Consider the following 27,984-nt stretch of genomic DNA (forward strand, 5'->3'; position numbering starts at 1 on the left):
TGGCCCTGTTCATTACCCAGAATTTAATCTCAACACTAAAAACACCCATTTCAGAAAGTGACACAGATCCCAAAGCTGCCAGCAGGGAATGAAACAATCATCACTTCAAAACATGAGAGAAATGAAGTATTTATTGTGGCTTTAACACTCTCCTGTCAGTGGTGTGACACGGGAAGCACGTGGAGCAGCACAGCCCAAATAAAAGGAGGCTGCTGCCTTGTCAGGGCTCCAGTGGCATCCTCATCATCTTGCAGGGCTCAGAGTGTGATCAGCAGCCAGACCCGAGCATAACCCTGCTGTTCTCAGGAGTTATTTACACAGGGCTGGCTACAAAGGATGTGAAGTTACACATTTCCCTCTTCCAGAGAGGGGATGTGCCTGCACTTGCAGCTCTCTGTACCCACTGCTTGCAGGGTGGGAGGGATGGCTCTGCCTGGAGCCAAGGAATGCTCCAGGCTCAGGTTACAAAGCCAGCCCTGGAGACCTGACTGCTCTGCCTGGCTCGGGGCTCTGCAGGTTCCTGAGGAGCTTTAGACGTGAGAAATAAAGGGAATTTTTATTGACAAAACAGCAGCTCCGCATAATAAATAAGGAGCACATTAAAACTCAGTGGGTTTAATGCTGGTGGGAATTTGTGTTTTGCCATTTTGAGTGCCTTGAGCCCACTTGTTAAAGTGGAAATGTAGTGTACAGCTCCTGTTGTCTTCGTGTTTCCCCATCCTTCTGAGGCTTTGGTTGATATAAATCAGATTCTTTGTTTTTTCAATTAGACTCTGACTGAAGTTGTTCTGTCTCCTTTCCCTGCCAGAACCTTCATTCCATTGTTTCACTGGAGAAGAGTCTGGGGACAGAAAGGAAAGAGGAGGGGAAAATAAATAAAAAAGAGGAGGGAGAAAACCCCAGGCTGTGTTAAATCAGTGTTTTTCTCTGTAGTATCAGCTCAAACACCACCCAATAACCACCTTGCACATTTTCCCAGCTTCATAAGGAAAATCTGCCTGGCCTCAAGATAGAGTGGGAGGCATCAGATTTCTGCCTCTGCTTTCTTCCACCATTCCTTGACTGATTTACCTTCCCCACCCCCTGAAAAAGCTCTGAGGAAGCTGGAAAGCTGCAGCCAAAAGTGTGAGTCAGAGCCAGGCTGAGCTCTCCTGCTCCCCAGGGACTTCTGTGCACCACTGGACTCTCCAACAGGCAATGGATAGCTCCTGAGACAAAAAAACCCCTGGTTTTAGTTCAAAAGTTCTCTTTATATTTATTTGTTAATAACTGAAAGAGTTTTTTAGAGGGAGGAGAAAGGCCAGTTTTGGTTGCTACACGTGTTTCAGACATCTTCTGTGTCCTCTAAAATCCTGAGTCCTGTGGAACACATCTCTGGGAGCAGCTCAGCAGGAAAACCAGTGAGGCAGCAGGAGCCCAGGAGGATTTCAGCGTTCAGTGGGTGGCCCATCAGCCAGTACCAAAGCTCTCAGTGCTCCCTTCAGGAATTTACTCTCCCAAATCTCATGTGCCAAATAATCCTCAAGAAAGGGCAAAAGTGCTTTGGTTTCTGTTCATTGGTGACATCTGGGGCTTTGCTTTGAAGTCTGGGCAGCATCAGGAGCAGTGAAGGGCCAGATTAGCATCAAGCTAGTGCTAGCAGTTATTTTGCTCCCTGTTGCTGGAAAATTTTAGGGATATTGGCTGCAGGATCTGGTGCTGCACGGTTCAGTCCTTGACCCATGGGTGGTGTTGAGAAAACAAAAAATATGCTCAAAACCTGGCTTTTATCTGGTTATTTGTGTGTTGGGCTGTGCCTTCACTGGCATGCTCTGCTGTGCTTGCAGGACATCGAAGCCACCATGAACTGCCTTTTCTCTGGTTATTTCTGTGTTGGGCTGTGCTCCTCTGCTGTGCTTGCAGGACATTGAAGCCACCATGAAGTGGCTTTTATCTATAAGGTTATTTGTGTGTCTGGGCTGTGCCTTCACTGGGCTCTTTTGCCATGTTTGCAGGACATTGAAGCCACCATGAAGTGGCTTTTCTCTGGTTATTTGTGTGTTGGACTGTGCCCCTCTGCTGTAATAGCAGGACATTGAAGCCACCATGAAGTGGATTTTCTCTGGTTGTGTGTTGGACTGTGCCCCTCTGCTGTGCTTGCAGGACATTGAAGCCACCATGAAGTGGCTTTTCTCTGGTTATTTGTGTGTTGGACTGTGCCCCTCTGCTGTGCTTGCAGGACATTGAAGCCACCATGAACTGCCTTTTCTCTGGTTGTTTGTGTGTTGGGCTGTGTCCCTCTGCTGTAATAGCAGGACATTGAAGCCACCATGAACTGCCTTTTCTCTGGTTGTTTGTGTGTTGGGCTGTGTCCCTCTGCTGTGCTTGCAGGACATTGAAGCCACCATGAACTGGCTTTTCTGTGGTTATTTCTGTGTTGGGCTGTGCTTCACTGTGCCCCTCTGCTGTGCTTGCAGGACATCGAAGCCACCATAAAGTGGCTTTTCTCTGATTGTTTGTGTGTTGGGCTGTGCTTCACTGTGCCCCTCTGCTGTGCTTGCAGGACATCGAAGCCACCATAAAGTGGCTTTTCTCTGATTGTTTGTGTGTTGGGCTGTGCTTCACTGTGCCCCTCTGCTGTGCTTGCAGGACATCGAAGCCACCATGAACTCGGCCCTGAACGAGCTGCGGGAGCTGGAGCGGCAGAGCAGCGCCAAGCACGCGCCCGACGTCGTCCTGGACACGCTGGAGCCCCTGAAGACGTCGCCGGTGGTGGCCCCCACCTCGGAGCCCTCCAGCCCCCTGCACACCCAGCTCCTCAAGGACTCGGAGCCGCCGTTCCAGCGCAGTGCCAGCACCGCTGGGGACATCCCCTGCGCCTTCCGGCCCGTCAAGTCTGTCAAGGTGGCCACGCAGGTGAAGCCGCCGGCCACGCGGCCCAAGCCCGCCCTGTTCCCCAAAACCAGCGCCAGCAGCCCCGGCGTGGCCTCCTCCGCCCCTCAGCAGCCCCCCGACAAGTCCTGTACTGTCTGACCCGCCCCGGGTGCCACTGCTGCTGTTCCACATGGACACGCTCTGGCCGAGACTTTCCAATTCCTATTGAACGAGTCCTTGGACTGAAGGGGAGCTGCCGGGAGCTCCCGAGCGGCCACGGCCTCGTCCCACGTCCCCCAGGACAGCTCCTGCCACGCTTGGGAAATCCACAATCCACGCTCCACTGTGAAGCTGAGCAGGAAAACACCAAGGGATGAGTTGGATTTGGGTTTCCATGCCTTGTTCAAGTGCTGGGCCGCTGGAAGGAACGTTTGGTGGTGTCCAGTTTTGGGATACCGGTGTAGTGACTTCTGTATTCTGTGTTTCATTTATCACAGGGAAACAATAGGATAGATTTTAGTCTATTGCATGTTTTGGTGCCACTGGTTACGTGGAGCTTGGACATGCCTGTTTCTTGTGCATTATTATTATTATAATTATAATTATTATTATTATTCCGTCGCCTGCTGGTGCCACGGTGGTTAAGGGTCTGTCTCAACTTCCATCACATCCTCTGGTTTTGTTTGTTTGCTCCCCATTCCTCCTCCTCAGGGCCAAAAGCCTTTGGCCATCCAGCTTCATGCTTTATTTGTCATGGAAAAATCAGTTTACTCTGGAACACTGGTAGATTTTGTGGAGTTCTACGTAAGGCGTGTCTGTGCAAATACAAACAAACATGTTCCTGAGCTCTGGGAGCACAACAAAGAGCCCAGCTGTTGCTTATGGACAATCTTCACTGGTTCCCCCCTTTGCTCTCCCATATTTAAAAGCAGCTTTATTGTTTCCAGTGGCATTTTCAGCCCATGGGCTCTGATGTGGTGTTGGCTCTCGGGAGACTGAATGTAAAAAAAAAAAAAAAAAAAAAATATATATAATTTTGAAAGCAAGCATCCTCTGCTGGGAGCCCATCCCCAGGACACACTCTGCTGGTTTGCCCGTTCTCAGGACAGATCCTGACCCCATCCCAGCGCCAAGCACTGTAAAAACTTCGCTCAGGAGTTCCCAGCTCCCTGCCTCATCCCTGGCTGCTCTTATAGAGCAGTGCAGGGGACGCTGCTGGGGACAGGGATGTGACAGCACCGTGCAGGGCTGACCTGTGAATGAATCCTTTGGTATTATTTGTATTTATCCATAGCCAGCAGCACCCACGGACTCTTTTGTACTCCCCTGGGAATCCTCTGCAGTGCCCACGTTTATTTAATGTAATAATCTGTGCCACTTAGGAGTGGAGACTGGCTGACCCTGAGCTCGCCTCATTCCTCAGCTTTTCGAGGATGTCAAACAAGCTGCACATCTTAGGCTTCCATTAAATAATGAATTCAGGACAGGATAAGAAAAGTCATTTTTCTCACCCATTTAAGCCGAGTTTCCTTTCAGTGTGTGAGTTCCTGGTGACTGCAAAGTCAGTTTAATTGGCACTTAAAAAAGAAGAAACGAAGAAGAGTTGCTGAAATGTCCTTTTCTCGTGCATTTAGGGTGATACTTGGAAAAATGGAACAGGGTCTTCCTGCACCCCTGTCCATCCCCACACGCACAACCTCCTTTCTACAGAAGCAATCAATCCATAATTAATGACTTCCCAAAAAGCCAGCTTCCTCTGGGCCCTGAACTGAGGACGTGCAGGAACTGGGAAGGTTTTGGTGAGAACATTCCTCGTTTCCCTTTTCTCCTGAGCTTCCCTGGGGAAGCCCCACGGTACGAGCCTGACTGTCCCTGCCCCTCCAGGAGATGCCACCGGTGCCACCAGCGACCTTCGCTCTCAGGTTCTGATGGACTTCTACCACCAAGGAATCACTTGTTCTTTTGGGGAAAAAGAAAATAAATAGAATGGTTAAACTTGTAATTCTTTTGCTCAGGCAGAACTTTCTGGCATTTCCTTTTTAGTAAGAATTTTTGGGTTTTTTTATTTCTCTTCTGTTTTTTTTTTTTTTTTTGGTCAAGAATGACCAAGTTAATCTGTGTCAAGAGCAGGATCTCTGTAAATTGACTTTGCCTCATTTTAATGCCTTATTTTCTTTTTCTATTTTTATGCCTAGCATTCAGTATTCCTAAGAATAAGTGTTCAGCCACGCACAGCACATTGGAGGAGCTGCTCTTTTCCAGCTTCAAGGTCTGAAGTGTGGAATTAGATGGAAAATAAAAAACAAAAAAATAAATTTTAAAAAAGACTTCAGGTTACTGTAACAGCAACTGTCTGTATCTGAATTATTACTGTGCTTCTCTGGCATCCACAGCTCTGGGACAATCCTGCTGCCAAGGGCAAGGTGCTTGGCAGGATCACCTGGATACGGAGCATCTCAACTGGAATTCTGGTGTGCACTGTGATTGACACAAGCAATAGGACAGGCTGAAGCTCGTCCTTCCTCTTCCTCGGGGGGGATGAAACAAGAAAATCACACACGAAATCCTGGGGGAAAAAGGAGATTTTCAGCTTGTCCTCCTCACTCTGTGAACACACGAGGCTGGGAGGGCGTTTGCCACGAGTGTTTTAGGAGCAGTCGCTGCCGGAAAGGTGGGAAGGAGGAACTGGAAATGTTCCCTCCCCGTGGACAGGTCTGACACGGTGGTTTGCTTGGGGAGGTACCAATGCCACTCCACACCTTCATATCCTGAAGAAATTTTAGCTCTTCCAAGGAAATCCTCTTCTCATGACTTTTCCTGTAAGGTTTGTGTCGAATATAAAGACAAAAGAAGTGTTTGATAACTGGAATGACGTCTGTCTGTTCAGTAGTGCTTTGTATGAACCTTGTTCATCAGGTGTTGGATTGAAATAATCCAAAGCAAAAAAAAAAAAAAAAAAAAAAACAAACAAACAAAAACAAACTTTAAAACATGGTTTTAGGTGATCAATCTGAATGGTTTCTGAAGCTTAGACCTTTTCTAGGTTATTTCCCTAGTTGGGAATGGAGCAGTGTGCTTAAACCATTGCTTAATTTCTGCCTCTCTGAGGTCGTCCAAAGTTTATGGACTATAAATTTGTCCTTCATGTCCAAGCAGTGGGACACGATCAAACCCTCTCATTTTATCTGTACTGGGTATTTTATTGCAACAAAAATGAGTAAATAATTAGAGTGCACTGTGACAGCAGAAGAAAAAAAAAAATGTTGTTGTATATGTCTGTATTTTGATACCTGTTCAAAAGGAGTCTTTGGGTTTCCTGTGCTGAATACCTCATGTGTTGGGTTTTGGGAGTATTGTTGATTTTTTTCTTTTTCTTTTTTTTTTTTTCTTCTTCTTTTTTAAGGCAAGATTGTTCTTGCACAAAAGTAGGTTAAGATAACCAAGTTCTCATAAATTTATTTACTGAATCAAAACACTTCAGCTTGGCAAGAAATCCCATCTGTTGTAGCTCCCCACCTTGCACTTGGTACGGGGCCGGCCCGGCGCGCTTGGAAGAGCTCCAGCAATACTGGGACAGGAGAAGTTCATTGCAGGTGGAGCTTGCTGCCTTATTTCTCTTCTTCTCTGTGTCAAAAACCTCAAATTCAGTGGAGCAAGGCGTAGGTTTGTGGATTTATGGAGCTTTTGGGAGATGTTCTTCTGCAAAAACCGACGTCTCTGGTTCTCGGCACTTCGGATCCTTGCCGGGGTGTGGGAACGTTCCCTTGTGTGTGGAGGGGACACTTCCAGGAGGTGATGCTCTCAGTGAGGAATCAGGAACGATGGAAAAACGCCCCAAAAATCCCTGCTGAGACAGCTGGATCGATTCCATGAGAGGCTGAGCACAGTAGGGAGGGGAAGGAGGTGCCCCTGTCCCCCCAGGTGTGGCACTGCTCTGGTGGCCAGGTGAGGGGCACCTGTGCTTGGCAGGACCAAGCCCTGGGTGCTGAGGGATGTGCCCCAAAGTGCAAACACACTGAACTCCCCTGGGTGTGGAACTGCTTCAAAACCTGCTTCAAAACCAGGGGAGAACAGGAGCACTGGGGCATTTCCATCGCTTATGGGCCTGTCCAGAACAGGAAATGGAGTTTAACAAGCTGGGGATTTATTTATTTTGATATTCTTAGCTTTCACATTAAAAAACCCAGCCCTTTTTTGGGCATACCTGGCCTTGGCTAACGCCCCACAAATGCAGCTGGGGACACAAAGGTGTTCCCTTAGTGGGCTGGTAGCACCAGAGGTGGAAAGGAGGGAACGTCCTTCCCCCAGGGACGCTCTGGGGAAACACCAAGCACTTCATGGACTGAACTCTGGGGTTTGAGCTCCTTCCACATCGGCTCTCTGCATGTCTCTGTGTCTGTGTGACAACCTGGTACTTGAAAATAAGAAATAAAACCAGAAATACTTGACCCTCTGCCTGGTGCCTGCGGGGCCGGGATGGCCCCGGCTGTGTCGCGCACAAGCGGTTCCGCCGCCCGCCCACCAGAAGGCAGATGAATTCTTCTCCAGGCTGTTCTAGCAGCAAACCATCTATTTGGGTGGCTCTAGAGATGCCAAAACAGCACTTCAAGGCCTGGAAAATGCAAGGGTTTCGTTGATTTGGGGTTGGTTTGTTTTTTTTTTTTTTTTTTGTTAAATTTTGTGCTTCCTCTAACGTAGTTTGGGATGAAAGTGTTTTTTCAGCCATGGGCCAAAAAGAGGGGAAGGTGGAGAGGGAAGGCAGCGTCCTGCCGTGCCAATACTTGATCTGCCAAGCTTCACTCGGGGTGAACATCCAGCAGTTTGCAGTGGGAATCGTAGGTGGGCCTGTCCTTTCTGAGGCACTGAGTAACCTTCCTCTGAAGTGGACTTCACCAGCCCTGAGGTGTGAGGAACAGCCCAAGCCCAGGGGTTGGACTGTGAGTGTGCCAAACTGCTGGAGCAATACTTGTGAGCAGCAGCTTCTCTGAAAGCCCAGCTCGATGTAGCTCGGAGAGGGCGACTGCTGAAATCCATCTCTGATTCCTGCTGCAAGGCAGGAGAGCCGGGTTGCAAAGTGTAGGAATTGTGTTTTTTCTCTCTGAACCTGGGGTTGTCAGCAGCAGTTGTTTCGTGGTGGGATGGAATGTTCTTGCTAAAACAAGTTTCCACTGTTTCATGTCTTCTACACCAATATATATATGGTGTATATATTAAACTGTGTAAAATTGTACTTTGTACATAGAACTCTGTACAATATGGAGGTACAGCCTTTTTTTGTTTTGGTTTTTTTTTTTTTCCTTCCCCCTCCCCTTTTTGGTACAGTCTTGTACAGTATTAGGAGTCGATGTGTTGGAAGTGTTAAATCCATACTGGGGCAACAAAATGTATCCATTGTCATTAGCAATAGTTTTGGAGAAATAAATGTTTTGGGTATGGTGGAAACACTGACCTGAGGGTGCTGGTGTGTGATGTCCTGGGGTTGAGTGGGAGAGAGGGAGAGCATGGCCTGGGGGGCTGCTGGAGCGCTCAGGAATGCTGCTGGAGGTTCTGGTGAGGGAGAGGAAGGATCTGCAGGAGCCTGGAGCACCTGGTGCCACCCTGGACACGGGGACACTCCAGGGAGCAGCGTGGTGGCACAGAGACAGGGGACACCAAGGATGTGGTGACAGGACAAGGGAATGGCCTGAAGATGAAGGAGAGCAGGTTTAGATGGGATTTGGGGAAAGAATTGTTCCCTGGGAGGGTGGGCAGGTGCTGGCAGAGGGTACCCAGAGCAGCTGTGGCTGCCCCTGGATCCCTGGGAGTGTCCCAGGCCAGGCTGGAGCAGCCTGAGATAGTGAAAAGTGTCCCTGCTGTGGAATGATAAGACTTTAAAGGTTTCTTCCAACCAAACCATTCTTTCTGTGACCCCCTGATTGCTGATTCCCCCACCCTGGGCTCGCACGCAGCCACCACAGCAGGATTCCCCAGGGCAAACGCTTCCCTGGCAGTGACCTGATTTAAAAATGCTTAATCTTCATCATTTTCCTGTGGAGGATGGACCCCCAACTGTCTCAGGAAAGAGGATTTAAGATTGAGATTATGGATTGGATCGTTATTTTATCATTACCAGCTTTCCCCCATCTCGGTTTTTCCACGGGCCTTTTTCAGAATGTGGAGGGGGAACGTGGCAGGGCTGTGTCATTTTGGCTTCCTTTTCTTCAGATTCAAAGGAATTACTTATTTCAGTGAGGTTTGATGATTAACTGAGGCATTTTGTCCCCCCTGTCCCTGGGGTGAGCATCCCTGTGCTCCCTGTCCCACATCTCCTCTTGTAGGGATCAGCTGGAAATCCGGGGTGTTTTTATTCCAAAATCACAGCAGCCTCTGTGGCACCACCCTAGAGCCAGCTGGGCACGCTGCTGGTGCCTTTTTGTTTTTAAAACATGAAATAGGAGTCAGAGAGCAATGTCCCTGCAATGGGGTGTCACTGGGGGTCAGGGAGCAACGGGGTGGCACAGATAACAAGGGATTTTTGATTTTCCCTTGGTCACCGTCCAGCAGAAGAGGCTGTGATTATCTCTTAAACCCTCATCAAACCACAGGTGGGTCCAAGCCTGCCCCACAAACCCCATTCTGGTGGTTTTTAACAAAGAAACGCGGGGGGGAAGTGCTGGGAGGGTTCAGGCTTGGCACAGTGACACCCTGGGGACACCCCTGGGCTCGATTCTCAGACCCAAGGACGAGGTCCCTGCTGCACACAGAGCTCGCTGCTGCTTCTTCATTCTCCAGGCTTTGCTGCCACCGGCTGGAACAATGAATTCTCATCACAAATTGCTTTCGAGGCCGGGATTTTTTCTCTCCCAGTCCCTGCCAGTTGCGCTGTCCCACCACACCAGGGGTTATCCCCTGTGGGCACATCCAGTCCTGGGGTTCAGATGGGACTGGGGAGTCAGCTGGGAGGAAAAACCTGCTGATGGAGCGACCAGGGAGAGGAAATGAGCTGGGAATTTTAAAAGGACAGCAGAAGAATGCATAAGGGGGCTGGAAGAAGGCAGGCAGGTGTTGGGGGTGAGTTCCCTGCACTCCCAGCCTGGCCAGCACCGTGGGGACCGACTAATGGTTCTGTTTCACACGAACAGAAAATAAAACCAGACACAATTTCAAGAAGTCACCCCGGCCCTTTCTCTTCCTGTCAGCCGAGCTGCAGCAAAAATGACTCCAATCAAAGGGATTTCAGGTTTCGTGTGGTTAAACCGACGTCACCACACCCCTGCAGCTGCCGAGACTGGCACCCCCTCCCAGCCCCGGGCATCCCTGGATAAGCCCAGGAAAGGGGCAGTGCCCCGGCCAGCTCCGGGGGCTGTGCCAGGCACCCTCACCCGCGGCTGGGAAAATGAAACTCAGCAGGAATTAAGGAACTAATTACGGGTGGGGTTTGTGTGCATGCTGGTGAAGTGGTGCCAGTGTTTGGATGCCCCACAGGCTGATGAACTCTCAGACCTTTGGAGCCCTTAGATACACCCACGCCAGCCTGGAATGATTCCTGACAGTGGGACCCTGATGCTGAGCTGGTCACGGTGAAGCCAGAGTGAGCAGGGACAGGAGAGCCCCCTTTGCCCTGTGGAGGCAGCAGAGTGGCCTGAACCCCACATCCTGCCCTGCATCCCACCCTGAACCCCACATCCTGCCCTGCATCCCACCCTGAACCCCACATCCTGCATCCCACCCTGTCCCACATTACATATTCCACCCTGCATCCTGCATCCCACCCTGTCCGGCATCCCACATCCTGCTCTGCACCCTGTATCCTGCATCCCACATCCAATTCTGTCCTGCTCTTCACCCTGCACCCTCCTCTGCATCCTGCATCCCACTTTTCACCCCACATCCAGCTCTGCACCCTGTGTGTCACCTGGATCCAGCATCCTACATCCCACCCTGTCCTACATTCCACTTTTCACCCCACATCCAGCTCTGCACCCTGTGTGTCACCTGGATCCTGCATCCCACATCCCCCACAGTGAGTCGGGGGATACAGCCCGGTGTGTTGGGGATACAGCCCGTTGTGCCGGGGATACAGCCCGGTGTGCCGGGGATACAGCCCGGTGTGCCGGGGATCCATTCCGGTGTGCTGGGGATACAGCCCGGTGTGTTGGGGGATACCAGCCCGGTGTGCCGGGGATACAGCCCGGTGTGTCGGGGGATACAGCCCGGTGTGCCGGGGACCCATTCCGGTGTGCCGGGGATACAGCCCGGTGTGTTGGGGGATACAGCCCGGTGTGCCGGGGATACAGCCCGGTGTGCCGGGGATACAGCCTGGTGTGTTGGGGATACAGCCCGGTGTGCCGGGGACCCATTCCGGTGTGTTGGGGGATATAGCCCGGTGTGCCGGGGATCCATTCCGGTGTGTTGGGGGATACAGCCCGGTGTGCCGGGGATACAGCCCGGTGTGTTGGGGATACAGCCCGGTGTGTCGGGGGATACAGCCCGGTGTGCCGGGGATACAGCCCGGTGTGTTGGGGATACAGCCCGGTGTGCCGGGGATTCAGCCCGGTGTGTTGGGGGATACCAGCCCGGCGTGCCGGGGATCCATTCCGGTGTGCCGGGGACTCAGCCCGGCTGGGAAGTCTTTTCTCGAGCAGGAAGCTGAGGCGTTTCCTCCTGCAGCGGGGCCGTGCTCGCCGGGCGGGTTTTGCAATCCGCGGGTTTCGGTTCCCGGCCGGGGAGGCGCCGCTCGCCCCGCTCCGCTCCCGGCCCCGGCACGTCCCGGCCGGCGGCTGCCGGCAGCGCCGGGGCTCGCTCCGAGCCCAGCCTCGGCCCCGGGGCTGCCCGGGGCAGCGGCGGCTCCCGCGGGGGAAAGGCTCGGGCTCGGGGGGTCAGACTCCCCGGGGTGAGCCCCCCGCTTCCCGCCGGACATGCAGAGCACCCCCAACTACCTGTGGAGCACCGAGGACCTCCTGGGCCAGGGGGCCACGGCCTCGGTCTACAAAGCCCGCAACAAGGTGAGCGGGACCCCAAACCTCCCGAGCCCCGCTGGCCCCGTCCCTGCCGCGCCGGGGGATGCCCGAGCTCCGCTCCGCTCGCCCTGCCGGAGATCCTTGCTTGCGGAGCAGCTCAGGCGCTGCTTTGCGTTTTATTTTCATTTTCCACGGGGCTCCTTCCCCTGCCCGGCGGGTCGAGGGCGGATTTTGGGGCGCTCACAGGCGGCTCCAGGGGGAAGAAGCTGCTGTTTTCCGGGGAATGCCCAGAGGTTTTGAAAACCCCATCCTTGGCCATTTGCATACTTCATGCAAACACTTGTCGGGCTTGGAGCGGGCTCTCCTCCTCAGCAGCCTTTGAAGTGTATTGAGCAAAAGGCTGCGAGATTGGGCTGTGAACATCCGCATCGCTCGGGGAGCTGCCGGCCCCGGCTCCACACGGGAATTTTCCGTGGGGCCGCATAAACAAACGCAGCGACACGCAGCACGTGGGCGCAGGGACAGGAAGAGCAGGGAGGTGAATAGCAGCGGTTTGTTTGTGCAGCGGAGCGGACCTGCTGCAGAGGCAGCATTTACATCCCGAGCGGGGCGTGGGAGCCGGGACGGAGCTCCTGGAGCTGCTTTGCACATCCACGGCATCGTGTTTTCATTGCCTCTTTTTGTTCTTCTCCCAGAAATCGGGGGAGCTGGTTGCAGTGAAGGTGTTTAACAATGCCAGCTACCTGCGGCCCCAGGAGGTGCAGATGAGAGAGTTCGAGATGCTGCGGAAGCTGAACCACAAAAACATTGTCAAATTATTTGCCGTGGAGGAGACAGTGAGTGGGAACCCCTCTGGGACACCCTGGGGCTCCCCAGCCACGGGAGGGGACCTGGTCCTGCCTGGCTGGGGGGACAGGCCAGTGCTGGGACATGGGGCTGGCTGAGCCCTCCTGGCCTCTCCCCCCGCAGGGCAGCAGCAAGCAGAAGGTGCTGGTGATGGAATATTGCTCCAGTGGCAGCCTGCTGAACGTGCTGGAAGACCCAGCCAATGCCTTTGGCCTGGCAGAGTCCGAGTTCCTCATCGTGCTGCAGTGTGTGGGTGAGTGTGGGGGTCAGGGGCCACCAGCAGGGACCGAGACCCTCCAGCTGGGGACCCTGCAGTGCTGGGGACCCTGCAGGTACCAGCCCTGCAATGGAGTGAGGGGTCAGGAGCTGCAGCCCTGAACAGGGTGGGGTTGAGCTGTCTTGAGGGTTTCTCCTTGCTCTGGGAAGCTGCTGTGGCAAAGGGCTGTGCCCATGTCCTCATCTCTCCATCCCCCCAGTCACACTGATCCCTGATGGTTCTCCCCTCTCAGCCCCTAAATTATCAAGCTAGCCCAGAGATCTGAGGCTTTGAGGGGAGGAATATCAGGAGATGGCAAAGATTGCCAAAAGAGGCTCTTACCCCGATGTAGTTGTTCAGCTCTCTTTATTCTGTGATGTCCAAGGGAAAGAGCGGGGCAAAAAGAGAACAAACAGGAAATGTCAGGGGTTTATCCAGGCTTTGGGCAGGGAGGGCTCCTTGGCTCTCCACCAACCCTGTCAGGGCAGGAAGGAGGGTCCGGGGTTATCTGATCAGAGTCACAGGGGTCCCAGGGAATGGGGAAAGGTGTGTCCAAGCGCGATGTAACAGATCCCCATCTAAATCAAACCACCGTGGGATTTACCCCCTCTCCAGCCCTTTTCTCATGCCTAAACTCCAACTGAGCCCCCTGGAGCCCCCCACACAAATGCTGCTTCCCCCGTGTGCCAGTGGCAGGGATGAACCACCTCCGTGAGAACGGCGTCGTGCACAGAGACATCAAACCCGGCAACATCATGAGGCTGGTGGGAGAGGACGGGCAGAGCATCTACAAACTGACGGATTTCGGAGCCGCCCGGGAGCTGGAGGACGATGAAAAGTTTGTGTCTGTCTATGGGACAGAGGAGTATCTCGTGAGTAGGGCATATCCCAGGCTGGTGGTCCTGGGGGAGGCTGGTCCCTGTCCCTCCATCCTGCAGCTGAGTGGCTTGGGAGCAGCAGGGACTTGGAGAGCCTGACCCGTGTTTTTGGAAGGGGAGGGGCTCAGTGCTTTGTGGCAGGGTTGCAGGTGATGGTTTTTGGGAGGACCCAGAGATGTTGCAGTTTATGGTTATTGGGTTGGACCCAGAGCTCTGTTACAAGATTTTGGGTTAGAGCTCTGTTAGAGGTGATGGTTTTTTGGGTAGGACCCAGAGCTTTGTTCCAGGTGATGGTTTTTGGGCAGGACCCAGAGCTCTGTTACAGGATTTTGGGTAGGACCCTGAGCTGTGTTACAGGTTTTTGGGAGGACCCAGAGCTGTGTTGCAGCTGATGTTTTTTGGGGATGACCCAGAGCTGTTCCAGGTGATATTTTTTGGGTAGGACCTATTTCTCTGCGCTTCCCCCCAGCACCCCGACGTGTACGAGCGCGCCGTGCTGCGCAAGCCGCAGCAGAAGGCCTTTGGTGTCACCGTGGACCTCTGGAGCATTGGTGTCACCTTCTACCACGCTGCCACGGGCAGCCTGCCCTTCGTGCCCTTCGGGGGACCCCGCAGGAACAAGGAGATCATGTAGGTGCCGTGCCCAGCTGTGGCTGGGAGTGGGGCTGTGCTGGGGGTGGTGTGTGTGCAGCGTGGGGAAGAATCCATGTCATATTTGCCATGTTTTCCCTCCAAATGGGATGCTTGGATGGGGCACTGAGAGTAGGTGGCATCCCTGCCCATAGCAGGGGGTTGGAACCAGGTCCCTTCCAAGCCAGATAATCCCAGGATTCTGTAAAATGCATTCCCATGACCTCCAGGCTAAACAGCTGGAAGGGTGTCAGAATCTGAGGTGTTGATGATTCTGAGATTGTTAAAGTCTCTGTCTGTCAGCCCCACTGCCAAAGCAGAAGCCATAATTGGTCTGTGCTGGTTTCCAGGTTGTTTATTCTGTTTATCTCTCACATGTTCTGCTGCCCTGCCCAGCTCTGTCCTGCAGGGCAGCGTGTGGGGCTCTGCCCTCAGTGGGATGTGACAAACATTAAATACCAGAAACTCCCTGGGCTGCATTTACAAGAACGTGCCAATATCTGTCACCTACGTTGGACAGTGTGTCCCCAGCCCGAACCAACAGAAAAATGCCAACACCACAGTGAGACATGGAGGGCATGAAGAAGGAGAAAAAGGACAAGGCACACCCAATTTCCTCCGTCTTGTGCCCTTTGGACCCCTCATCTAGAATCCTAAAATTTTACTTTTGCACTCGTGCCACACTTAATTATTCCTTATATCAAACACTCATAGCTGGTAATTGATCCTGTGAGATTGAAAACTCTTTTCCATGGGCAGAGATCACAGCCAGTGTCTCAGGGGGCTCTGTCCAGGGGGTTCCTGACCCCTGCCAAGGTCCCAGGGCAGCCAGAGGGAAGCTCTGCATTCCCACAGAAGGGGAGGCAGGGTTAGTGCTCACTTGGAAGGTTTGGACTGCTCCTTGCAGTATTTTCCCTCTGGGCACTTTTTTTCCCTCAGTGAATCATGTCTTTCCCAGCACTTCCAGGCTCTGCCCTTTCCCTCCACCCGAGGGACTCAGTGCCCAAACAGAGCCCGCTTGGCTGGAGTCAGCAGCAACAATTCCCTCCCCACAGGTACAGAATCACCACGGAGAAGCCTCCTGGGGCCATCGCAGGGATCCAGAGGCAGGAGAACGGGACCATCGAGTGGAGCTACGAGCTGCCCATCACCTGCCGCCTCTCCACGTGAGTGACCCTGCTGGGGCTGCAGCTCCCGTGCCCTCAGACAGCCCAGGGGGGGTTAACAAGGCAGAGCAACCTTTCATCTCCAGCTGTCACAGCTTTCAGACCAGATCTCTGCTTTCCAGACAGGAGAAGGGAGTGCAGGGCAGTGTTTGTGACTCGGGGTTACACCAGCCCATGCCAACCTCTCTTCTCCCTTTGCAGGGGGCTGAAGGACCAGCTGATCCCCATCCTGGCGAATATCCTGGAGGTGGACCAGGAGAAATGCTGGGGATTTGACCAGTTTTTTGCAGGAACCAACGACATTTTGCACAGGATCGTGGTGGACGTGTTCTCCTTGCAGCAGGCGTCCTCCCATCGCATCTACATCCACTCCTACAACACGTAAGGCTGGCTTGGAGGTAAATTTGGGAGTGGAGCTGTGATTTCACCTCACTTCAATAGGGGAACCTGGGGGCAGCACCATTCCTTTTGCACTGCTCCCAAGCCAGGTTAAAACACAGCAGGCTCAAATCAGCTTTTGCTGGGAGAGCACTAACAGAGCTGTGAGCACACAGAGAGGTCCAGCGTGCTCTGCTCACCTTGTCTGATACTTTGCTAAGAGAAAATATCAACATCTTGGTATTTTGAGGGCAGCAGGCTGCTAAAGGGATGGGTATCTGTGTGCTCACCTCATTGCTTATCCCCATCCTTTCCCTTCTTTCTCCATTTCAGTACCACCAAGTTTTTAGATGCCGTCTACAAACAGACAAATATAGTCCCTCACCACCAAGAATATTTTTTTGAAGGACACCTGTATGAGCTGGATCCCAATCTACAAGCTCACAATTTCTGCAAAACCACAGAGAGCAGCCCCCTGACTTTGCTGAGCACCTCGGAGCAGCCCGAGGACGTGGTGGGGGTCCGGTACCGAGACCGTGAGTGTGGCTGGTTGGAGAGTGGCTGCTGGAAGAGGGATTTGTTCCAGTTATTATCCTGAGAGATTTCCCATTTCCCAGCTGGCTGATGGGCCCATTTACTGTGTGATCCCAGCTCCTGGGGCTTGGGCAGCGTTTGACCTGGATCCCAGTTCCCGCTGGGGTTCCCAGTTCTCCAGACTGGTTGCTTTTCCCACTGCCAGGTTGTGCCAGTCCCCATTCCCAGCAGTGACCCCAGTACCAGCAGCAGGTTCCCAGTGCCAATTCCCAACCCTGATTCCAGTTCCCAGTGCCACCTCCCAGTCCTGTTTCTGGTCCCTGGAGCAGGATTAGGGGATTTCAGGGTCAGTTTTCCCCTGCCATGTGCTGCCACTCCATGACCACGCACCACTCTGGCCTTTGCAGGGAATTCCTGCCTTCATCCATGCTCCCAAAATATCTTGGAGGGCTGCACTGAGGCTGAAATCCTGAGCGGCCTCAGGGTTTATTTGGTGGGTGGGGGCTGCCCACACCACCAGCTGGGGACCAAACCCCCCGACCCTGCCTGTCTTTGCAGCGGCGCTGGAATTCCCAAAGTTCGTGCCCAGGATGGACGTGGTGGCCGACTGCAGTGCAGCCAAGGTGGGTGTGTGTGGCAGTGTGCTGGCAGTGCCCTGTGCCCGGCACAGGCCCTGGCAGTGCCCTTTGCCTTGCAGAGTGCCGTGGGTGCCGCTCACCAGACGCTGCGCCTGGGCCGGGCTCTGCGCCGGGGCCGGGAGCTGCTGGCCAGGGGCCTCCACTGGGTGATGTGAGTGACAGAGCCCCTGCGGGCAGGCAGGGGACACAGCCTGCCCACGGCGCTGGGCTGGGTCCAGTTAGGGCGTCCCAGCCTCTCCCAGCTACTGCAGACCAGGGGGACGGTGGGGTAGAGTCCTGGGGGACTTGGAGGGAGCAGGGCACGAGGGGCACTGTGCCCCCATGGGGCTGCACCGGGAGGAAACACTCCTCAGTGTTGTGAGGATGCTCCTGTCCTCTTTTTGTTCCTTTTGGGTCGCTTTTTTCAGTTTAGGAGAGGCTGAGGAAAAGAACAGAAGTATTATTGGTGGTGGTGGTGTTGGTGTTGGTGGTGTTGGTGGTGTGTTGTTGGTATGTTGGTGGCATGTTGGTGGTGGTGGTGTGTTGGTGGTGTGTTGTTGGTGGTGTGTTGTTGGTGATGTGTTGTTGGTGGCGTGTTGGTGTTGGTGTGTTGTTGATGGTGTGTTGTTGTTGTGCTGTTGGTGTGTTGCTGTTGGTATGTTGTTGTGTTGTTGTTGTTGTTGTTGTCGTTATTGTTGTTGCCATCACTGCGTGCATCTGTTGAGCTGTTCCTGCCCGGGACAGAGGTTGGGATGAGATGACCTTTAGGGTCCCTTCCCACCCAAACCATTCCATGAATCCCTGATGAATGTCACTGCCCTGCCTGCTCCTGCTGGGTCCCTTCCCACCCAAACCATTCCATGATTCCCTGATGAATGTCACTGCCCTGCCTGCTCCTGTCGGGTCCCTTCCCACCCAAACCATTTCATGAATCCCTGATGAATGTCACTGCCCTGCCTGCTCCTGTTGGGTCCCTTCCCACCCAAACCATTCCATGAATCCCTGATGAATGTCACTGCCCTGCCTGCTCCTGCTGGGGCAGGACAGTGCACAGAGGGTGAGAGCCCCTCCAACCAGCAGCCACACCCGACTTTAGGCTCATCCAGCCCCCACTGTCCCCGAGCAGCCTGAGAGAAGCCACCAGCCCCATGCCCATGCCCTTGCCCGGATGGATCTGTCATTCCAGGGTGTTTTCTCTCGTGGCAGAGGGAACCTGAGGACGGAGTGCTGCAGGATTTTGGAGCAGAGGAGAGGGGCTCACTCCGTGCTCGCCTGCCTGCAGCTCACCCAGGGGAAGACACACGTGCTGTAAGTGAGCTTTGCAGCCTCTGGCCTCTGCCTGCTGAGGCATGGGGCTCTCAAAGGTGCCTGGATAGTCAGGAATAAGGAAAAAGCAGGAATAAGCTGATTTTTTGGAGGTAGGAGGCTTTTTTGCTGCCTGGGGAATGAGCCACTCTGGCTGTTTCTCCCTCTTTGCTTCAGTTTTTGATGATTTCACAGGAGGCCAGAGTTAGTCCTGACTGGCTCCTGCTCTGGGGTTTTCTGACTGCTGCGGCCCTCGAGCAGGGGGGAGCCAGGGCTGCTGCCAGCTCCAGGGAAAGGAAAATGGAGACAATTGGGATAAAATAAAGAGCAGGATGGTACCAGCTCCAGGACCCCATGGGGGTCTGGCCCCTATCACCAACCCCAGCCCTGGAGAGCTGGGCTGCATTCCCAGAGATCCAACATCCCACCAGCCATGGGGAGAGGTCCCATTTCCTTCCAGGAATCCCCACTTTCTATTTCTATTTCTATTTCTATTTCTATTTCTATTTCTATTTCTATTTCTATTTCTATTTCTATTTCTATTTCTATTTCTTATTTCTATATATTTTTATTTTTATTTTTATTTGTTTATGGAGAAACCCTGGGCTGCCCTCAACTTTCCCCTTCCCCACACCCTCCTTCCCACCCAGCTGCCCTGGGCCAAGCTGAACCCATTTTATCTCCAGCAACCCACAGAAATTTTGCTTTTCTGCTGCTTTTTTTCTTGTTGCTGTTGTAGTGGAAAATTCTTTGCCGCTGGGTTGCTGTTCTTTCATTCTGTGCCGTTTAGCAAAGTCTCTTAATTTCCATTTCATCTGAAAAAAAAAAAAATTTAAAAAAAAAAAAAAAACAAAAAAAACAAAAAAAACCAGGGACACATGGCTTGCCATTGAGTGCAGCCTCGGGGCTGGAGTGCCAGGAGCAGCCGTGCTGCAGCTGCCTGCTCTGGCTCTCCCATCCCTTCCAGCTCTGCATCAGGAAGATTTCTGCTGACTTGGCCCCTGTGCCACGCTCACCCAGAGCTCCGGTGCCAGCTGCGGGCACACAGACAGATCCCGGCTGGCCTGGAGCCGGCGGGTGTAAAACCCACAATTTTGGGACAAATCGGACGCAACGGGGCGAGGTTTTAGCAGATCAGCACTTTGCATCTCCTGGCTCAGATCTGGCACTCTGAAATCTGGGCTGCAGCCCCCCAGGACCCCAGCACGAGGTGGATTCCTGAGCCCCAGTGACAGCTGGATTGTTTCCTCCTTCAGGAATATTCATTCTCTGCCTTCCCTCAAATCCTCCTCCAGGAATATTCATTTTCTGCCTTCCCTCAAATCCTCCTCCAGGAATATTCATTCTCTGCCTTCCCTCAGGTACGAGGCCGGCAGGGGCCCAGCAGGGCTGGATGTGGTGAAGATGAGGCTGCAGAGGGTGAGGAGCATCCCCAGCCCAGGAGCCCCCAGGGCTCGCAGAGCAGCTGGTCCCAGCCTGTCCCCTCCTCTGCAGGTGGATGAGGAGCTCTCCCAGTGCTCCCACGGCATCTTCGACTTCCAGGGGGCCCTGGATGGGATTTTGGCCGAGCTGCTGAAGGACAGGCAGCAAATGCACGAAGACAAAAGGTGTGTGGTGCAACCCCTGGTGCCCCTTGGCTGTCCCCAGGCAGGGGATGGAGCAGGTCCCCTGCCAGGCACAGCCACCCACGGGGTGATGTCCCTGCAGCAGGGTCACATTCCAGCCCTGAGTGATAACTTCACTCCAAAATGATGATTCCACCCCAGCCTCAGCCCTCCCTCCCTCCCGAGGGGCCTCACGCCCCCTTCCCTGTCCATTGCAGCATCCAGCAGATGGAATGCTGCCTGGAGAAGATGCAGGTGATCTACAGGCAGTTCAAGAAGGCCAGGACGTGTCTGAGTGAGTGCTGGGCTGGGGGCACGGGGCAGGGATGTCCCTGCACTGTCCCCGTGGGGAAATGGATGGTTTTGGGGCACCAGCAGCTGCCTGATGGAACCCTCAAACCACAGAACGGTTTGGGCTGAGAGGACCTTGCAGAGCTTCTGTTTCTGTGTCCTGAGCCAGGAAAATCCCCTTGAGCCACCCCTGTGCCTCGTGGCATTGCCCATTCCTGGGGCTGCCAGCAGGAAATGTGTGGTGACCGTGTTTTTCCTCCCCAGGGCTGAGCTACAACGAGGAACAAATCCACAAGCTGGATAAGTGAGTCCCAGCCCTGTCCCCTCCCCAGGAGCTGCCCCTTGTGGGGCTCTCCAGTGCTGGGTGGCTCTGGCTGGGTCCCACAGGGTCAAAATTGTCCCTGGAGCTGTGGGAGGCAGCTGGAGGTGGTTCCTGTGCTGGCTCTTCCTTCGGGAGCTCTTCCAGGGAAGGTTTCAAGCCCTGAAGCCCTGGAGGTGAAGCTGTGGGAGCAGCTGTACAAGGAGGGGACAGGGAGCTGCTCTGGGGACATCCCTGTGCCGGAGGAGGGGACAGCCCCGTGGCAGGCTGCTGCTCACCAGGACTTGCCCTGAAGCCTTTTTTTCCCACGGAGATGCTGATTTTGGAAGTGTCCCTGCTTCCCTGTCTGCTTCACTTCCCGTGGCAGCGAAGCGCCTGATGGATTTTGTACCTTTAAGAATCCTCCTTTGGGTTTTTTACCAAAACCAGGGGAATTTAGGCAAGGAAGAAATACAATTCTCACCTCGGCGTGCAGCAGGGAGGTGGAACCCCACAAACTCCTTTGTCCCACTTCATGCTCAGTCTAACCTCGAGCATTTACCTCAAATTCCGAGGCAGAGACTCCTCAGCAGGGCCCTGAATCCCCCAAAACCTCCCTCTCCATCACAGCCAGGCTTGGTCTCCCCTGTCACTCCTTTCTCAGCACCCAGCCCCTCTTTCTCCACGCTGTAGGAGCTTTCGGCCTCCTCTGATGTTCCTTTTTACATCTTGGAGGAAATAATGGTGTTTTTTCTCTCTTTTATTCCTGGGTTTAGGCTGAATTTGGGGAGCCTGGCCAGGAGGGTTCTGTCCATTTTCCAGAACGAATGTGTGCAGCAGTACCAGGAGGCCCTGGCCCTGCACAGCAGCAGGATGAGGTACCAGCCCCACCCAGGGATTTGGGATTTTGTAGGAACCCGCCAAGGATCTGCTTGGAAATGGGGATTTTGGGAAATGCTGAGGGACTGCACAGGGGTGAAAAACCCTCAAAAAGCTCTGTGAAGTCCCACTGTGTGGGCTGGCTCCTGTCCCGTAGTTCTGCCCTGCTATTTGAAGTTTATATTTTAAAAAGCTCATATTTAAAAATATTATATTTTAATACAATAGAATTTTAATGTTAAATAATATAATATAATATAATATAATATAACATAACATAACATAACATAATATAATATAATATAATATAATATAATATAATATAATTTTAATATTAAATATTTAAACAATTTATAATTATAATAACGTATCATTTAATATGTAGTATTTTAATATTAACATTTATACACATTTTCATATAAAATATAATATTTTATTAAATTATACAAATATTCTATTTTTAAAAGTTTATCTTTAAGTTTTTCTATTTTAAAAAGCCTAACCCTAAACTTGCAGCTGGAGTTCAAGCTGCTCTGGCGTGGGGGGGAGAGGTTATTTCAGCAGGACAGAATCGCTATTGAGACAGAGAGATCCACTCCCTGGGAATGATTTTCTGCTAAACGGTGCTTGGGGAATAATGCAAAAAGCAAATTACCCCGCGGTAATTGAGAGCAATCCCCAGCCTGGGGCAGCAGGGAGGGGGCGGCAGGTGAGGAGAGGATGTTGGAAAAATTGGATTTTCATGGCAAGGTTGCTCTGGAGAGGAGCAGCCTCCCCTGGGCTGCCGGGGTGGGTGGAGGGAGGAGGAGTTTCTGGAATACTTTACAATTAAACCCGTTTTTGACCCCATCCCATTTCTGGGGGAGCAGATTTACAAGCAGAGGGATTTTTAGGCTGGGAGTTGGATTTGGATGTTCAGAATTTCTCCAGGAGCTGCGGGCAGGGGCTGCCCTGTCCCTGTGCTCTCCCAGCCTCCTCCTGGCCTTTTCCCTGCACTATCCCAGTTTTTTTCCCTGTTTTTTTCCCAGTTCTTTTTCCCCAGTTCTTTTTCCCAGTTCTTTTTCCCAGGTTTTTTCCACAGTTTTTTTCCCCCAGTTCTTTTTCCCCAGTTCTTTTTCCCCAGTTTTTTTTCCCCAGTTTTTTCCCATTTTTTTTTCCCAGTTCTTTTTCCCAGTTTTTTTCCCCCAGTTCTTTTTCCCAGTTCTTTTTCTCCATTTTTTTCCCCAGTTTTTTTTCCCCAGTTTTTTTCCCCAATTTTTTTCCCAATCTTTCCTCATCCTTTTCCCATTCCCAGTCCCAGCTTGTCCCAGCAGGGCTTTCTGTGCTGCCAACCCTCACTAAAGGCAGGTTTCACTCTGGGACAGGAGCTGTGTCCCAGTCTCCTCATCACACCACAGGCAATTAAATTTCTCAGATTTGTCAGAATCTGAGGTATTGATGATTCTGAGATTGTAAAAGTCTCTGTCTGTCAGCCCCCTGCCAAAGCAGAAGCCAGAATTGGTCTGTGCTGGTTTCCAGGTTGTTTATTCTGTTGATCTCTCACATGTTCTGCTGCCCTGCCCAGCTCTGTCCTGCAGGGCAGCGTGTGGGGCTCTGCCCTCAGTGGGATGTGACAAACATTAAATACCAGAAACTCCCTGGGCTGGATTTACAATAACGTGCCAATATCTGTCACCTACGTTGGACAGTGTGTCCCCAGCCTGAACCAACAGAAAAATGCCAACACCACAGTGAGACATGGAGGGCATGGAGAAGGAGAAAAAGGACAAGGCACACCCAATTTCCTCCAGCTTGTCCCCTTTGGACCCTGATCTAGAATCCTAAAATTTTACTTTTGCACCCGTGCCACACTTAATTATGACTTATATCAAACACCCAGAGCTGGTAATTGATCCTGTAAGATTGCAAACTCTTTTCCATGGCCAGAGATCACAGCCAGTGTCTCTGGGGGCTCTGTCCAGGGGGTTCCTGACCCCTCCAGGGTCCCAGGGCAGCCAGAGGGAAGCCCTGGACTCGCCCACGTTTCTGTTTGAATTCTGTTTTGGATTGGGATTCCTCCCTGGATGTGAAGCCCCTCAAAATCCATGCAGTGCAGGACACTAAAGCAGGGTTTTTCCTCTGCTCACAGGGAGGAAAAATCCTTCTCCATGTTTTCCTGGGGTATTTTTGTACCTGTTTTCCTGTCCCCATGAGTCACAGCTGGATATTTTTAATTTCTTGTTACTTCAATTTTAATTGTCCTGTTTTGTTTCCTGCCAGGGTTTGTTTGTGGTTGTTTTTCTGGGGGCTTGAGGTGGATCATTCACCTGAAATATTCTTTCCTTCATTTTTTTTTAAACCCAAACCAAATATTTTTATTTTTTTTAACACAACTGGGTGTTAAAATGTGCCTGCTGGGTGTGAGCAGCCTTTTTTTGGGTAGGAACAAGAGGCCCAGCCTGTGCTTCGTGAAGTGATAGGCCTGAGGTGCCTCATTTGCAATCAACTTTCCCTGATTAATTAGCTCTTAGTGCTGTTTGGATAACCTGGCCGATGGTGGCTGCTGCAGCTGCAATTCCAACATGCCCTGACTCATTTGCTCCCCTTCAAGATTCTGAACCCAGCCAGGTCTGCAAAAAGCAGCGTGCAATTAAAACACACACACACGTTAAAAAAAAATAAAATTAACGCTGCCACGTGTTGTCTGGGAGCTTTGACATAATTTTCTCTTTCCAGGAAAGTTTGTGAGATCAGGAAGCAGCTGAAGAGGCTCAGCAACCACATCAGTGCCTGCAGCGTGGAGATGATGGAGTGCCAGGACTGCCTGCAGGGCGTAGGTGTCACAGCTCCTCCTGCTCCCTGCCCTCCTCCCGGAGCCCCTGGGCTCATCTGGGCCTTTTCAACCCCTTGCTGTAGCTTTTGGTGGGTGATCCAAGCTGGAGGTGGTGCTTTGTGTCAGCAGGGAGTGGGCAAACCTTTGGCAAAGGCGCTGCTGGCACGGGGGGTCTGCGCCCAATAAATGAGAATTGTAACAGGAGGAAATGCTGCTTTGGCTCCAGCTGCCACAGCAAAGCTGCTGGGCTGGGCCACAGCCCCTGGTAGTGAGCTGCTCCTGGGTTATTTTCATTAATCGTTTGTCCCGGAGCAGTGCTGTGTCACTCTGTGGGTGCCTCTGAGCGTTTGGGCCCAGGTCAGCCCCACGGGCTGGTTGGGCACTGCCAGGACACTCCATCTCCATCCATCTCCATCTCCATCTATCTACATCCATCTCCATCCATCTCCATCTATCTCCATCTCCATCTCATCTCCATTCCATCCATCTCCATCTCCATCTCCGTCCATCTCCATCTATCTCCATCTCCATCTCCATCCATCTCCCTCTCATCTCCCTCTCATCTCCATCTATCTCCATCTCATCTCCATCTCCATCTCATCTCCATCTCCATCTATCTCCATCTCATCTCCATCTCATCTCCATCTCTATCCCATCTCCACAGGCTCTGGACAGGCTTCTCCAGGTGGAGAAATGGAATTTGGCTCCTCCTGCACCTCCTTCCCCCGTCCCCCTGAGCCAGGCTGGCCAGGAGATGGCTCTGCGGTGAGTCCTTGCTGTTGGATAACACTTTTTTTTGGAGTCAGAGATAATTTTTATTCCACTTTCAGTCTCATTTGAAGGTTGAGACAATACAGATGTCACAGTTCACACCATCACAACCAGAAGCTGACTATTTCCTAATTACAAAGCACTGTAAGAGTTTCTTAGCTTATTAACTTTTTGTCACACCATGCTGTAAGTGCCTTAAAGCCAATCATCAAAACTACCCCTTGTGAGTCCCACTAGAATGCATCTTTCACAGCTCTATTTCTCCAATCTAGTCCTATTTGCAAGGCCATCTGTTGGAACGTTTTTCTAGCTCCATTTCTCTCTCAACAATACCCATAACGTTTCTAAATCAGTATTTTTACCTCAAAGTTTGCATGCTGTGCATCAGACCCTGAGAACTCTCCACAAACCCACTCCCCACACTTGGGAACGGGGGCTGGGGACAGAACTCCCTCAGGTTCTGTGGGTTCTGTGTCTGCAGGGCTGGAAACTGGGACCCTGCTGGGTGTGACCCCTGCTCCGTGCCCTGCAGAGCATCCCAGCCCTGCACAGGAGCTGCTCCCAGGGCAGCAGGGACTGACAGTGCAGGAATTAGGGCTGAATCTGCCCTGTAAAATGCAGGAATTAGGGCTGGATCTGCCCTGCAAGATGCAGGAATTAGGGTTGGATCTGCCCTGCAGGATGCAGGAATTAGAGCTGGATCTGCCCTGCAGGATGCAGGAATTAGGGCTGGATCTGCCCTGTAAAATGCAGGAATTAGGGCTGGATCTGCCCTGCAGGATGCAGGAATTAGGGCTGGATCTGCCCTACAGGATGCAGGAATTAGGGCTTGATTTGCCCCTAAAGGTGCGGGAATTAGGGCTGGATTTGCCCCCATAAAATGCAGGAATTAGGGCTGGATTTACCCCCATAAAATGTAGGAATTAGGGCTGGATTTTCCCCTAAAATGCAGGCATTAGGGCTGCCTGTGTCCCTGCAGGAATTAGGGCTGGATTTTCCCATAAAATGCAGGGATTAGGGCTGGATTTTCCCCTAAAATTCAGGGATTAGGGCTGCCTGTGTCCCTGCAGGAATTAAGGCTAGATTTTCCCATGAAATGCAGGAATTAGGGCTGGATTTTCCCCTAAAATGCAGGAATCAGGGCTGCCTGTGTCCCTGCAGGGATCAGGGCTGGATTTTCCCCTAAAATGCAGGAATCAGGGCTCCCTGTGTCCCTGCAGGGATCAGGGCTGGATTTTCCCCTAAAATGCAGGAATCAGGGCTGCCTGTGTCCCTGCAGGGATCAGGGCTGGATTTTCCCCTAAAATGCAGGAATCAGGGCTGCCTGTGTCCCTGCAGGATGCAGGAGCTGCTGGAGCAGATGAGGTCGGTGGCCTGCGATCTGCAGTTCAACAACAGCATCATCGAGCGGTGAGTGAGAGCATCCCGAGCTCTGCTCCAGCAGGGACCACTGCTCCTGCCCCCGGGGACGTGCTGCAGCCTGGGAGCCTCCAGGGCTTTTTCCCTGCCCCATCGTGGCCTGGCAGCAGCAAGAGTTTCTCTTTCTTGGAGCTGTAGCCAAGAATTTCTCCATCATTTCTTCCCCCTCTTTCCAGCCTTGTCCCTGTGCTGGCCAGCACTGATGGCTGTTCACTGCCATGGGAACTTGATACAGATTTTTCTCTATGAAAATCTCTGCAAAACCCAGTCTATGATTTTTTTTTCCCCACTCTAATATCCAATTTAAATCTCCCCAGGTGCAACTTGAGGCCTCTAATCCCAGAATCCCAGAATAATGAGGTTGGAAGAGACCTCTAAGATCATCAAGTCCAACCTATGTCCTAACACCTCAACAAGACTACAGCACCAAGTGCCAAGTCCAGTCTTTTTTTTAAACACATCCAGAGATGGAGATTCCACCACCTCCCTGGGAAGACAATTCCAGTACTTTATTATTCTTTCGGTGAAAAATTTTTTCCCAAAAAAAAATTTTAAAGCCAAAATTTTTTTTTAAAACAAAATTTTTTCCTAAATTTTTTCTTTTTCCTAAAAATATCCTGTCACTTGTTACCTGGGAGAAGAGACCAACCCCCACCTCACCAGAGCCTCCTTCCAGGGAGCTGTAGGGAGCAATAAGGTCCCACTGATCCTCCTTTTCTCCAGGGTAAACACCTCCAGCTCCTTCAGTTGCTTCTCACAGGACAAATTTTCCAGCCTCCAAATTAAAGCAGACAGGAGAGGTGTTGATGTGGTTGTCCATTTATTCAGACTGAGAAAATCTGGGAATCACCCCCGTGCTTTTCCTCCTCTGCGTCCTTTCCTCGAGGCTCTGAATGCAAATGGACAATGGGAATATGTCCAGCAGCACGGCCAGGAGTTTTAAATGACAAAACCCAAGGAATCGGGAATTCCGCCCTGTTTTTAGGATCACATCTGGCCTAAATCCTCTTGTCCCTGCAGGTTGGGTGGGGCTGCTCCCACTCCCAACGTTTGAGGGACGTGGTGAAGGTGCAGCTGCTGAAGCAAAAGCGTTTCCTACGACGGAGCTGTCGGATTTCCGTGCCCTGGGAGCTCTCCGTGTCCTACCTCTGTGCTCCAGCACTTTGCACCTTCTCCCCCATCACCCCGAAGTGCCCTGAGCCTCTGGAAGTTTGGCCAAAAAATCCAGTGGGGTTCTATGTTTTCTTTAAAAAAAAAAAAAAATACTTGAAGGACTTGGTGTTTTCATGGTTTCTCTGCATCACTGTGTGATAAGGAAGAAGAGCTTTAACCTTTCATCCTCTTATTTATTTAGGAATTATTCCCACTTTTAATGTGCTGGAGTGGGGCAGGGGAGTGCTGGTGGCTGTGAGTGCTTGGAGCTGCCCTGGGAAGACATTCCCAAGCCTTCCCTGCTCCAGAGGAAGAGGATGGAGGGGGAACACTTCCCTCCCACCTTGTTGTCCCTC

At 52.1% G+C, this 27,984-nt stretch overlaps 2 protein-coding genes across 10 annotated transcripts in view; both read left to right on the top strand.

Annotated features, from left to right (window-relative positions):
• SRGAP2 (SLIT-ROBO Rho GTPase activating protein 2) overlaps positions 1-8,301 on the top strand; it is a 106,809-nt gene extending 98,508 nt beyond the window's left edge. For 6 of the 7 annotated variants that reach the window (XM_085561364.1, XM_077789064.2, XM_077789065.2 and 3 more), the window contains one exon: positions 2,629-8,301. In XM_085561364.1, coding sequence (XP_085417490.1) covers positions 2,629-3,012 — 384 coding nt within the window. In that variant the 3' untranslated portion in view covers positions 3,013-8,301. Of the gene's footprint in view, positions 1-1,826; positions 2,076-2,628 lie in introns of those variants that run through there. The other variant, XM_085561363.1, reaches the window with a different exon arrangement.
• Positions 8,302-11,571: 3,270 nt separating this feature from the next.
• Positions 11,572-27,750, top strand: IKBKE (inhibitor of nuclear factor kappa B kinase subunit epsilon). Of its 3 annotated transcripts, none has more exons than XM_085561368.1 (20): positions 11,572-11,837; positions 12,488-12,628; positions 12,762-12,891; positions 13,585-13,766; positions 14,242-14,402; positions 15,458-15,568; positions 15,770-15,949; positions 16,280-16,482; positions 17,039-17,103; positions 17,178-17,269; positions 18,304-18,405; positions 19,764-19,821; positions 19,897-20,009; positions 20,225-20,301; positions 20,562-20,601; positions 21,372-21,473; positions 24,190-24,286; positions 24,951-25,051; positions 26,369-26,467; positions 27,497-27,750. In XM_085561368.1, the coding sequence occupies exons 1-20, from the start codon at positions 11,751-11,753 to the stop codon at positions 27,528-27,530; spliced, it is 2,175 nt and encodes a 724-aa protein (XP_085417494.1). In that variant the 5' UTR covers positions 11,572-11,750; the 3' UTR covers positions 27,531-27,750. The 3 variants fall into 3 exon arrangements, with proteins under 3 accessions (XP_085417494.1, XP_077645186.1, XP_085417493.1); XM_077789060.2 differs by having other exon boundaries at positions 26,396-26,467; XM_085561367.1 differs by lacking the exon at positions 27,497-27,750 and adding an exon at positions 26,794-26,993.
• Positions 27,751-27,984: the final 234 nt, after the last annotated feature.

The sequence above is a fragment of the Lonchura striata genome, chromosome 26, assembly GCF_050655825.1.
Source record: "Lonchura striata isolate lonStrDom1 chromosome 26, ASM5065582v1, whole genome shotgun sequence".
In the NCBI taxonomy this organism is placed as follows: Eukaryota; Metazoa; Chordata; class Aves; order Passeriformes; family Estrildidae; genus Lonchura; species Lonchura striata.